The sequence below is a fragment of the Bison bison genome, unplaced genomic scaffold (assembly GCF_000754665.1).
Source record: "Bison bison bison isolate TAMUID 2011002044 unplaced genomic scaffold, Bison_UMD1.0 scf7180017864331, whole genome shotgun sequence".
In the NCBI taxonomy this organism is placed as follows: Eukaryota; Metazoa; Chordata; class Mammalia; order Artiodactyla; family Bovidae; genus Bison; species Bison bison.
In genome coordinates this window covers 4,263,166-4,277,041 of record NW_011494903.1, presented here as the reverse complement: position 1 = coordinate 4,277,041, position 13,876 = coordinate 4,263,166, and the positions used below count along the sequence as shown (strand labels likewise).

Sequence of the window (13,876 nt, the reverse complement as noted above, 5' to 3'; positions counted from 1 at the left end):
GTTCTGCCAATGAGATGGAGGCAGATATCTCTTCAAGGAGTCTCTGAAGAAAATCATCCTTCCTGTCCTTCCTGCTTCCTGGAATGCAGACATGACAGCCACGCCGGAGCATCATCTTGAACCAGGAGATTACACACTCAAGATGGCAGAGTACCACGGGAAACAGGAAATGGGGTCTCTCGTGGCCACGTCAGCCCTGAACTGCTCACTCCGGACCTTTTACGTGAAAGTAAATGCCTGTCTACTAAACTGCTACTACTGACGTTTTCTATTGGAATCTAAACTTGAACCTCACTGATACAGGCAGGCATTGGTTTAGGACAGATCAGTAAAACTTCCCCACAGCTTATCAGAACCCACAGCCCATGAGAAGTGTGTCCCATACTCAAAATTCCCACGACAAAAGAATCAAAGTCATGGCCAAGAGAAGGATTTGTTTCCACCCTGACTGAAGTTAAGAGTCACCTTTTTAGGAAATAGAGAGCTAGGATTTAAAATTTCTTTTAAAAACTTCCAGAATAAAATCTTTATATTCTAAGATTAAAGACAAGGAACCTTTAGGTTATAACTGTAAATTAACCAAAGTATTTCCGTTACCGCTTTTCAATGCAAACTTCATAAGCAGCAGCACGACCTGCTCCAAAAAGTGCTCTCCAAGAACAGTCCCACACTTTTAAATTGTTAGTTACACACTTCAAATCATGAGGAGTACCTGGAGAAGGAAAAACAACACACACACACACAATGATATTAATTTAACTGCACTGGAAAGGTCAACAAGTCAAACCATCCCCAGATGTAAGTACAAGCTACGCGTCTGCAGAGGGCCCAGGTTCTCTACGCAGAGATGAGCCTGCAGTCCCAGGACGTGACTGGCTTTCTATTTCTTTTTTGTAGCTTTGGTTTAAAGAAGCTGGTGAGTAAACTGATGACAGTGGGCCAACCACTCAGGGGGTAGGCCTCTCTCAAAAATTCCACTTCCAGGCAACTCATATAAATAGAGGGAGTGACTGTACCGATTCGATGAAGGGACCAAGAAAGGGCCTGGGAGAATTTTAATCTACAGTGACCCCATTTGCAAAAAAACAAAAAAAAATTTTTTCAAGTAACTCTAAGACTCTAAGTAAAAATAAAAACTATGTATCTCTTATACCACAAACATAGCTTCTGCTGCTGCTGCTAAGTCACTTCAGTTGTGTCCGACTCTGTGTGATCCCAGAGATGGCAGCCCACCAGGATCCCCTGTCCCTGGGATTCTCCAGGCAAGAACACTAGAGTGGGTTGCCATTTCCTTCTCCAATGCATGAAAGTGAAAAGTGAAAGTGAAGTCGCTCAGTCGTGTCCGAAACATAGCTTCTGAGTACTCCTAATTACTACTGCTTCACAGCTTGTTACCAGACTGCCACCCATACAGAAATCCCATAGCCAATCTTTAGGTTTTATGAAGCATATCATATATGTGGTAATAAACTCACATGAGTCTTTGGAAAATAGATATTTTGTGTAGGCCTAAACACTTTTCACTTTCATGCATTGGAGAAGGAAATGGCAACCCACTCCAGATCCCAGAGATGGGGGAGCCTGGTGGGCTGCCATCTTTGGGGTCGCACAGAGTCAGACATGACTGAAACGACTTAGCAGCAAACAACTAAAAGGTGACAAGCAGTTCAGAAGATTATAGTCCTAATAGTACTGACTGACACAACACTGGCTCATGGAGTACATAAACACCATACAATGAAGAACTGTCATTCTAAAAAGACAATGGAAAAGAAAGAAAGGAGAGGCCAGAAAGAAGGAATAGGGAGGAAAAACGGAAGAAGGGAGAAAAGAGAAGGAGGGAAAGCAACCAGAGTGTGAAAAGAGGTATTCTATCTCAGAGTCTCCATATAAATATCTATTAAAAAGGCTTCTTCCTTAATTTTTACACATTATTGGTATGATATTCACTATAGCAATAAATTATAAAGCTATAAGATAGAAAACAAAAACATCAGAAACATATTATAAATCATTAGTAACATAACAATGTTATTTAATAGTAATTTGGGGGAAAAAAGGTATGTTTAATTATGAAAATAATATAAAAACTAAGCTCAGAGGCAGAGGATGAAAATGTTCTTTGTACAGTAAGCTAGGTAACACCTACAAACATTCTTAATGCTTTTAAATAAGATGAAAATGAATAATATAAAATTTAAAGTAGATATTTGGATTTCACTTATGTGACATTCTGAAAGGCAAAATTACAGACAGAAAATAGACCAGTGTCGGGTGGAGGTGGGGAAGGGAGGGGCTCGCAGCAGAGGAGCAGGGGCATTTTCTGGAATGATGGATCTGCCCTAAGTCTTGATTGCGCAGGTGGTTACGTGACTGTATGCATTTGTCAAAACTAATAGAACTTTATCTTAAAAGGCTGAATTTTATTTCATTCTAACAGGAAGTCATACCTTACTTTTTTAAAGAAGAAAGACTACTTAGATCTATCTCTTTATGGGCCTTTCTAAAAGAAATCAAAAGTATGTTTTAAAACATGACAAAGAAATGAAGTTTAACCACAACCTGAAGGGTTCAATATAGACTCAAGATCACTTCCTAATCCAAACAGTAATAACACTGCAATCAGTTCATCTTCTCTGACTCTGATGCACTTACTTTTTTTCTGGCTGTTTACTTGATTTGTTAAATACAGAAGCACAGCTGTTAATAAGAGCCACTGGGAATTTGAAGCCATCCTCCTTCTTTTGCGGTCCACCAGCCAGGATGGTCGTTTCACACATAAAGAAATGTCCACCATCTGTGCGCTGCAATCAGTTCTGCATAAGGAGAAGAATTTCAAATGGTGTTCAAACTGGTTCAAGACACTCCTTATCCTGTGCACATCAACACTGAAAATGCATACTGACAAATACCAAAACCTGATGCGCATTAAAGCCATGGAGCGACAACTAGACTCAGCTGGCCTGGCTTTGGGGGACGTGCCAGTCGGACACAGCTGCTGCTCCGGGAGCTGTTACAGGGCCAATTTTCAAATGATAGGCTTCAAGTTCAAGATTACAACAGAGCACGTATTTATCAACCCTCAGTACTGCTAGAATAGAGAAAAGCAGTGCCTAAAACCGAGGTCTTGACAATTTTAAGTGATACATGAAATGGCATTTTTAATTAGTATATATTAACTTTTACAGTCATTTATTTACGAGAGTACTGGTTTTCTTTTCCATGTACACTGTGATGTTAAGTTTCTATTTCACGTACTTTTAAACAGTTTAAGGAAAACAGCAGGGTCATTAGTCACATATGGGGGACTGCAGATGTGACAAAAACACTGCCAGTGACACACAAATGACTGAAACGCAATGACCGCTCCAACAGCTCCAGCCGGGAAGGGACCATTGGTAAACGAGATTTCAACCCTTATCTGCTGAAAACTGAAAGCACAGGATGAACAGTGACGCCCTGGTGAGCAGCAGGGAGGAGCTGCCTCAGAGGGAGGCGCTGTCCAACCCGAGAGCTCCCAGAGGTGCCTGTCAGCCCAGCCAGCACCAGGTCCCCCTCTAGACACCAGAAACTGAGCCAGACAAAGTCCCTGCCATCGAGGACCTTAGATGCTAGTTCTGGAGATACACAAGGAAACAAGGAAGAAATTTAAGGCCCTGATACAAGCTCTAAAAACCAGAGTAAGTCGATGTGCATGGAAGTGTGTGAGTGATGGTCTCTTCTCTGGGCTGGGATGTGACTGACCAGAAGCGTGCCATGATAAGATCAGGGAAAGAAGGCAAGAGCAAATACAAGGACCCTAAGATGAGGACAGCTCACCAGGTTCAAAGGTCAGGAAGAGGGGCTGAGAGGACATGGGCTGGTCAGGCCACAGAGAGCCTGAGGTCATCTAAAGGACACGAGCTTTTATGGGGTCGAGATATAAGCCACTAGAGTGTTTTCATCAGGGGAGATCCATGATTCGATGTGCACTTTGGGACGATTTCTCTCACTTCTACATGGAGCACAAACTCTAGGGGAGAACAGAGGCTGGGGAACCAACGTCCAAATATGATAATCAGTGGTGAGGACCAGGGTTCTAAAAGGAGGTGGTGAGAGGCCGTCAGATTCAGGATCTGTTCTAGAGATGGGGGACCTTACAAGCCATTATAGGCAGGGCAGGGTGGTCATTAAAAACAGACAGGTTCTGAATCGCAGCTTCTGTACCTACTGTGTAACCTGAACCACTCTATGCTTCAGTTTCCCCATTGGTAAAGTGGGGATGATAACCGTATCTTTCTTTTAAGTCTGTTGTGAAGATTAAATTGTAAATGTATGCAAATAACTTGGAATAGTGCCAACGACATATAAGTGCTATAAATGTATTTTGTATATTATGTAAGGTGAAGAGAGAAGTCAAAAATGACTACTATATTTGGTGGAAAAATAACACTGGATGGATACTGCATGCTCAGTCACTCAGTCATGTGTGATTCTTTGTGACCCCATGGACTGCAGCCTGCCAGGCTCCTCCATCCATGGGACTTTCCAGGCAAGAACTCTGGAGTGCGTGCAATGTTCTACTCCAGGGGATCTTTCCAGCCCAGGGATCGAACCCATGTCTCCTGCACTGGCAGGCAAATTCTCTACCACTGAGCCACCTCAAGTCCCTGGATGGATGTGCTGTGCTTAGTTGCTCAGTCGTGTCTGACTCTTCATGACCCCATGACTGTAGCCTGCCAGGCTCCCCTGTCCATGGGGATTTTCCAAGCAAGAATACTGAAGTGGGTTACCATGTCCTACTCCAGGGGAACTCCCCGACCCAGGGATTGAACCCAGGTCTCCCAACTGAAGGGAGATTCTTTACCAACTGAGCTACCTAGGAAGCCTAAGAATACTGGAGTGGGTAGCCTATCACTTCTCCAGGGAATCTTCCCAACCCAGGAATTGAACCGGGGTCTCCTGTATTACAGGTGGATTCTTTACCAGCTGAAATACCAGGGAAGCCCTCTTGGATGGACAGTGGTACCATTTAAGTTCTCTCTGCCTGCATGAAGATGGAGGCAGTGATTCATGGAGCCGGAGCTCAAGGATTCCAAGATCTGTTACAGAAGTCAACTTTGACATGCTCCTATGCCCCACTCCTAACAGAAGTGTCCTCCCTGCAGAACATCAAAGAAATGTTGAGGACACAGAGCACTAACAAAGACATGGCTGTCAGAGGAAAGCCTTTCACAACTGACCCTGATGCATCCTCTGAGTAATGATGTTCCCATCCACTGTTACTGAATGAAACTTGCCAGCCAACAAGTCCTCAAAGTGTGCTGAAAATTCCTTGTCAGACCTAATATTACCTCATTTGTATATTGGGATGGACAACTAAGGATCATAAAACATATAAGCAAAGACTAAATCATTAATGAGAAATTCAGGATAAAAAATATCGCCAAAAGGAAAATAAAAATTACTCCCAGAGGAAATACAGATAATATGAGAAACAGGAAAACTAAACACACATACACACACAAAACAAACAGAAAACCACCTCTAACTAGTATTCTCTATGTAGGCATGGCACAGTCATAAAAACAAGAGGAGGATGCAATAAAAAAGGAATAATCAGAAACAAAAATAGCTCTTACACATTACATACACTGGCTGATATTAAAAGACTTCTAATGAAAGATAAAACATTGAGTGATCTTTCAGAATAAACAAGACAGAAAAATGTGAGAAGAGATATGAGCAACAGGAAATTGGGGGGAAAAAACACAGTGATTGAACATCTGAAAAACTGGAGCCTACTAACGAGAGAATTCAAGAAACACATTTCTCAGTGAAAGCAAATGACAAGATGCCGCCTGTTAACTGCTGAGCACTGTCACACAGAGTCTTAACCAAACAAATACGAGGGACAAGCATACAATTCAAGAGTTCGCCATTAGTTTCTGGGTGAATAACTTCCTAATCAATCACAGGGTTGCTGAGTTTACTTATTAGAATGAAAATGTATTCATGGAATGTCTAAAATGCCAATTGCTAAAGTTAGGTGGCGTGTACAGGAATAGCTGAATAAAGAGACCCAACATGACCATACCATGACTAAAACAATCACAACTCATATTCACAGAGTGTCTATACATTATCTTGAAATAAAACAATCCCTCACTACAAGATTACATTTGTTCTAGAAAAGAGGAGAGTGTCCCATGAAGTGGCAGGTGGGGGATGGAGGCGGCTGAGGACAGCTCTGGATGGGGGTGCTGTGGACTTAAGACTTTCATCCTGGCTCCGTTACTAATGATGGCGTGACTAAGTGCAAATCACTTAATCCCTCCTGGCTTCAGCCTCAACCAGGGTGCATGGAAGCAAGCTCTGCCCAGGGTCTCCATGAGAGAGTCCCCTCCTGGCTTCAGCCTCAACCAGGGTGCATGGAGGCAAGCTCTGCCCAGGGTCTCCATGAGAGATTCCCCTCCTGGCTTCAGCCTCAACCAGGGTGCATGGAGGCAAGCTCTGCCCAGGGTCTCCGTGAGAGGTTCCCCAAGTCAGGCGGGGACACTCCGCTCCTGTGAGCTGGCACAAGCACACTGTGCCAACAGTCCCATTAGGGACTCCGCTAAGCAGGTCTGAGAGCGTCAGGGTCGGGGTGCTCAGGAACAGAAGAATCAAAGTCACTGTCACCAAGGCTGGCTTAACTGAAAATAGCCAAGATGATAAAAAGGACTTTCTTGTTACAACATTTACACAGAAAACCTTGAGTAAGACATTTAGGCCATACAGTATCAATATGCTCATAAAGTATCTGACTTCTCTACCAAAGGGACTGACTGGAGGCTGGAGCAACACATGAACAGAGCTTTCCAGTGAACAGGAAAATGAGGACACAGGAAACTTGTCTCGACTCCCTCCTGACAGATACACTGTCAGAACTTACTTTTTTCCACCAATGCCTTATTCCTTAGAGGAAAGCATACCTTTTATTGAATTTCAGGAGCTAATTTTCAAAACTAGGCAAGCTGTCTCTTGACACATAGAAGAACACAAATGTAAATGCCAAAGGGGTAAGAGGGAAGAAATCACACAGGCAGGTGCCAACTAGAGCCCTGTGTCCTTGCATGGGGGAGAGCCACCTGCTTGAAAAGTGGCAGCTATGGGACTTGTTTTGCCAGATTTTCTTCTTTTTAAAGAGTAGGTAGAAATCTGGGATTTTATATGAAATACTCAAATTTTTAAGCATAAGCAGCTCATTCATATTTTTCAAACATCCTAAAGGCCAAACAGTGGACTCGTCAGAAAAGGCCCTGATGCTAGGAAAGATTGAGGGCAGCAGGAGAAGGGGGCGACAGAAGATGAGATGGCTAGATGGCATCACCAACTCAATGCACATAGGTTTGAGCAAACTGGGAGAAGTGAAGGACAGGGAAGCCTGGAGTGCTGCAGTCCATGGGGTTGCAAAGAGTCGGATACAACTTACTGACTGAACAATAATGAAAGGCCAAACGAGCTATGTCTTTGGGCTGCCCAAGGGCTACCAGAGTGTCTCTTGAGTGATGTAATTACCTTAAAGGATTCCAAAATGTCAATAAATCCTTCTGTTTAGGAAAACTGATCACACAGAATCAATTTATAAAACTGCTGACCTAAAAAAAAAAAACCAGATCTATCCTTTGCTTGTTTGTTTCCATGTCTTTGAATATATCGGCCCTGAGTGTATATCCTGAGAGCCGGGGTGCAGAGCTCGGCCCCTCCCCCGAAAGCTCCGCACAGGTGCTGTTTTCATTCTCCTAGGCTCTGAGAGCTCTACCTCCAGGATGTGTGAGGTCCCAGATCTTTCTGCTGAGGACAGTTAGAGAAAAAAATGGAGAAAAGCAAAGATAAAGGCAAAAGAGCACCAGGAACTGCAGTCCTGGTAAACTCTGTTTAGTTGTGACAGCTTTTTTTTTTTTCTTTTCAGGGGGTGAAGGGGAGACAGGAGGGCAGAGACGGGGTGGGGATGTGACAGAGAGTGACTGAGTGCATTTGGCTGATGCAAGTCTATCCTGCCCTGAGACAGCTGCTTAGGTGGGGGGAGGTGAGTAAAAACCCAAAGCATCTTTACCCTGAGCCCCTATCCTTGTCATCACAGTGAGATAACTCCCCTGTCATTAACTCATCAAGCATGAGACACTTGAAGGAGAAAGCCGCTTAACCGTAAGACAGCGAAACACATGTGCAGGCAGGTGGCTGAGTCTGCAGGAGAGGCGGTGTCTGCATGGTCACCCCGAGCAAGGGAAACTGGGTGGAAAGCAGTGTCCTACTGCTGGCTCCCATCCTCCCAATGTCTCTTTTCTTACTGTTATCTATTAGGGAAGATAAAAATCATTAAAAAAAAAAAAACAAAAACCCTCTGATCATCATCCACTTTCCTAATTCCACTTCTCACTTGTACCCCCTACTCACAAGGTCTCAAGTTCCTCCAGCTCAGCCCTCTGGAGAAGGCTCCCCAGGAACACAAACTGCAGGTAGGTAGGCTCTACTGTATTAGTAAAGTCAAGTGCAGGGATTTAAGTAAAACGAGATGCACCCATGGGAAACCCCAATCTGGCTGAACTGGGAAGGGGGGAGCAGTAAGGAGAGGAAAACACAGACTTCTCAACACTGAGAGCTTAGAGGCCGTGTTCCAAAAGCTGACTGAAAATTATTTCCACACTTGAATTCTATACTCAAATACTAACTGAGAGAATAAAATACATTTTAGAAAGACATACCAGATCTCAGAAGATACTTCTTCCTTGCGACCGTTCTTTGGAGGCTATTAGAGGATGCTGTCTATTGTTGTTTAGTCACTAAGTCATGTCTGACTCTTTGCCACCCTATGGATTGCAGCCCATCAGGCTCGTCTGTCTATGGCATTCTCCAGGCAAGAATACTGGAGTGGGTTGCCATTCCCCTCCACAGGAGAATCTTCCCTTCCCAGGGATCGAACCAATGTCTCCTGCATTAGCAGGTGAATTTACCCTCTGATCTCTTTCCAGGTCACACTAAGATGGACTGCGTTCATCTAGCTGCCCAGACCCCTTCATGACGCTGTCTATTTGTGTGTTTTCCCTTCTGCCTGGTGTTCCCTCTGTACTCCTCTCTGCCACCCTCTGCTCAGTTCACCTGGGAGCCTCCTGCTGGGCAGCAGGATGAGCTCACCATCACCTCCGTGACCGCTCCCAGGATTCCCTGAAGGCCTGCTGCTCCTTCTTCTGCTTCCATGACACCGTGATTCCATCTCTACGACAGGGGGTGCACAAACTCTGGCCTCTGGGCCACACAGGACCCACCTTGGCTTTCAGAAATAAAGTTTCACTATACAGAGCCAAGCCCATTTGTGTACACAGCGCCCATCACATCACATCACTGCACTGGGACTGAACGGCTCCCACAGAGACTGCGTGGCCAAGCCTAAAATAATGACCACCTGGCCCCTTCTAGAAAATCTGCTGACCCCTTCTCCATTCTGTAATTCTTCCCACAGACTACAAGCTCCTTGAGAGAAAACACTGTCTCTCTCTTCACTGTAAGCCACGGCCCCCTACTCCCGCCTTGGCAGAGCACACTGCCGGCATTGAGCAGACACTCAAAATTCCAGCCGGCCGACTGGTGAAGGAACACCAAGGGGTGCATGAACACATGTACGTCTGCACACTATGCTCCAGCTGCTGGCTCCATACTAACTCATGTACTACCAACGCTGGGGACATAAGCTGGAGCTGTAGTTCCCACACCGTGCACTCAGGTGCCCCAAGAACTGGGGTATGACGTTATAGTTTAAATTTTCGGAGGTAACAAAGTGACATCTGTCCAACACTGTGAGGACCTTCAGTTCAGTGTAGTTCGGTCTGAACACTTGGTCATGCCACAGTCCTCTCAATGGCATCCTATCTTTGTAGAGCCGGAGGGAAGGCTTGTTGGATGCTGTGATGAAGCTTAAGCACCACCCAAAGATCAATGGAGAGGCATGGAAACGAGGCTGGCAGTGCCCAATCTATTCCCAAGTTTTGAGAAGTTATGGAGTACACAGCAGATTCATACACATGACTTTTAAAGAATAAAAATATTATTTCTTTTAGGTTGATATGCATAATTTTTTCAAACTGCTACTTCAAGTGTCAGGTCATACACACTTGCTAAGTTGTCAGGACCTACCAAATTCATAAAAAGAACTGTAAGGTATTTCTTTTGATCTGGGGGCACTATAAAAACATCAGTGTAACACTAAGGACACTACAGACCAAGAAAATTTGGAATTTGCATTACAGGACAGCTGAAGTGCTCAGGAAATTCCAGTATCTTATTTTAGCCTGCCTTCTGCGTGCGGGATGATATGCATTATCCCGGATGATATTCATCCCGATGCTGAAATTCAAGCTTTGCTATGTTGTATACGAATCTAGCTGCTGTTTTTCTGAATTTCCTAGGAATTTTTTATACACTCTCATCCTGATGTTTCGTTTCTTTGGATCCTGACCTTCCTGTCACTTTTGGTCATCTTCATTCCAGCAAGAACTTACCTGCTAATTCAACAGCCTGTTCCTTATCAACTTCAGCACAACAAATTTGAGCATGTCGTTCCAGTGCCTAAAATGCTTTGAGGGTTCCCACTGCTCCAGCATCAGGCAGGGCCTTGTTCTGCCTGGCAGAATGAACCTCCACACTTCCACAGGCTTCAGGTCTTCTCCCAAACCGTGACTCTAGGGAATGGCCCCTTCCACCCACCGACATTCTCCACACCCCAACGCTTCTCAAGCTTCAGAGGCCCCTGGAAGCTCCACCCCACTGAAGAGAGACATTCATCCACTCAAATCTCACCTCAGCTCAGCCATAACAGGAGTGACTTCAACAGCCTTCAAGAAATGTCAACGAGCATCTATCAGACAAATAAACTTGTTCTCCCCTGAAACACTCTACTACTGCAGTAAAGAAACAACCCGAAGAACATTCCTTCTTGTTCAAAAACATGTCAAGAGATCTTCAACATGCAAGAAAGCATGATACTAGCTCACCTTCAGAAAGAACCAGGAGCAGCCCCATTTCCCAGTCCACGCTTGCCCACACTCTTGCTGTATCAAGGGTTCTCTCTTCTTTTTTAAAAAATTTTAATCTCTTCCAACTCTTAGCCAAAAATCTCATTTCCTTGCTTATGTAATCAAAATACATTTTCCTATGTTTTCTGGTGATTTAAAATGCTTTATTTGCAAACTGCTTGTTCTATGTTTTGCCTCTCTTTTTAATTAGGCATTATTCCTTACTGCTCAATTAGAAAGAAATATCGCAATATGCACATTAACTGTGTTATATACATTGCAAATATATATCCCAGTTTGCTTTCTTACTTTTCAGTGAAGTTTCTGTTTGACTTTCAGACTTCTCAATTCTGTTCTTTATAGTTTTTGATTGTAAACTTCTTTCTCATGCAAAGATTCTATAAATCATCACCTTTGAGAAGTCTGTGAAATATCTAATCTTTGTCACTGTCTTCAAGTACAATTAAGACTTTTAACATTTTAGACTTGAATCCATATGAAATTAACTGTGGTGAACAGTAAGGGCCAGGAACCCAGCTCTCCCCTCTCCCCATCGAGGTTACTACTTGTCCCAATGCTGGTTATTAAATAACACAATCCTTCCTCCACTGACTTGAGATGCAATTAGGAATCCATTCCTTCTCAACTTCCTTCGTGGAACTCCTTTAACCCGCTGCTCCTTCATCACACATCCTTTCACTGACCAGCATACTCTATTCTTGTGGCTTTAACCATCACTCATAACTAATGTGCTAATGGTAAAGAACCCACCTGCCCGTGCAGGAGACGTGAGAGATGTGGGTTCTATTCTTGGGTCAGGAAGATCCCCTGAAGGAGGGCATAACAACCCACTCCAGTATTCTTGCCTGGGAAATGCCATGGACAGAAGGAGCTTGGCGGGCTATGGTCCACAGGGTGGCAGAGGTGGACACAACTGAAGCACCCTGGCATGACATGGCATAACTAATGACTTTTAAATAGGTATTTCCAGAATTGTTATCTTCCCAGTTACAGATTAAGCATCGACTGGACAACTTCTTCAGAGAAGGCAATGGCACCCCATTCCAGTACCCTTGCCTGGAAAATCCCATGGACGGAGGAGCCTGGTGGGCTGCAGTCCATGGGGTCGCTAAGTCAGACACGACTGAGCGACTTCACTTTCGCTTTTCACTTTCATGCATTGGAGAAGGAAATGGCAACCCACTCCAGTGTTCTTGCCTGGAGAATCCCAGGGACAGGGGAGCCTGGTGGGCTGCCATCTACGGGGTCGCACAGAGTCAGACACGACTGAAGCGACTTAGCAGCAGCAGCAGGACAACTTCTTACCTGCAGAAACCCATGCAAATGAGGTCTTTGAGGAATGACAAAATATTTTGATGTTACATACCCCCTTAGATATTTCACAGATTCCTCAAAAACTCCACATGTGCAGAATTAAACTCATTTCCCCTTCCAAACCTATCCCCCTGCCAAGCCCTATTCCCATGCACAGCAGCAGCCTCTCCTGGGTCACACTCAACTTCTCCCCACTCCTTCCACCTATTCACCAGTTCTACCTCCAAAACATGCCTTGACTCTTTGCCCTAGAACCTACCCCTATTTCCACCCCCACTGCTCTGGCAGGCCCTCATCAGAATCTCTGCCACAGGTCACCCACATCACTACCTGACTAATCCCATGGTCTTGGGCAGGGACTTCCCACAGTCCATCTTCCACAGTGTATCACCTAGCTCTGAACAGCATGACCATCTAAGTTTCATCATTCATCCAAACTTTAGGCTGAATGCCTGGAGGCTGTCACATCTACCGCCCTTCTACTCCTGTCCCTGGGGCATCTCTGCTTCCTGGCTCTTTCCAAGACACTGATGGTCTCCTGATGTTCCTGCTGTATCATGTCGAATTTCTACTTTGGTCATTTATCACATCGTACCAGTATCTCAAAGAGTATTCTTGCCCTCCTTCCCACCCCCATTAAAAGCTACCTAAGAGCAGAGATTCATCTGAACAACACTCCTGCATCCAAGAGAGCTTTATATGCAATACACGCTTTATTTAGTGGACTGAACAAATCCACCCAAATGGCATCTTGGGTAAAGACTTACAATATTTTGATGATACCCAATTATTTCTTTACTTTCTGAAGAGAAAGCTGAATACTATGCTTTTGAATGGATCCATCTGCTATAGATAAATTTATGAATTAAAAAAACAATATTGGCTCATACTGCTAGAGGATTTTTTAAAAAACAGATGAAATAAAACTATCCTTAAAGCTCTTTCTAAACTCTAAAATGAAAAAATTGATAATTATATCAGTTTTGAGCTGGTGAAATGGTGGATTTAGCTGAGTCAACCTTAATATGTAATTCATAACCACTATTTTTCAGATATCATGCATTGTTTATGTATTATTTATAATAGGCAAGGCACTGTTTTAAGTTCTTCAAATCCTAAAGTGGATTTAATCCCCATAACAACATTATGGAGGTTGTATCATGATTGTCCTTCTTTGTATAACAAGAAAAATGAGGCACAGAGAGGTTTCTGACATTTGCTCAAGGTCACACAGCTAGTCAGGAGCAGAACTTGGATTTAGATCCAGGTCTGATTACAAATCTCATGTCTAGACCATTACACTAAATGTGGAGCAGAAGTCACAGAAGTGGGGCAGTGGGTCCAGGGCTCCAGTCCCCATTCCACTCACTAGGCAGCAGGCATGGGACCTTGGACAAAGCCCTTCATATCTCTAAAATCACACAGCTATGACCCAGGGCCCTACAGCTGTTTTCCTCATGGGATACCTTCCCTGTCCCATCTGTGAACTGGGAGATCTAGAATGTGAACAG

At 44.0% G+C, this 13,876-nt stretch overlaps 1 protein-coding gene across 2 annotated transcripts in view; it reads right to left on the bottom strand.

Moving 5' to 3' along the window:
• LIFR (leukemia inhibitory factor receptor alpha) overlaps positions 1-13,876 on the bottom strand; it is a 110,810-nt gene that overhangs the window by 53,180 nt on the left and 43,754 nt on the right. For both annotated transcript variants that reach the window (XM_010853752.1, XM_010853751.1), the window contains exons 2-3: positions 2,656-2,816; positions 598-712 (exon numbers count right to left, since the gene is read on the bottom strand). In XM_010853752.1, the coding sequence (XP_010852054.1) occupies positions 598-712; positions 2,656-2,797 (257 nt within the window). In that variant the 5' untranslated portion in view covers positions 2,798-2,816. The remainder of the gene's footprint in view (positions 1-597; positions 713-2,655; positions 2,817-13,876) is intronic.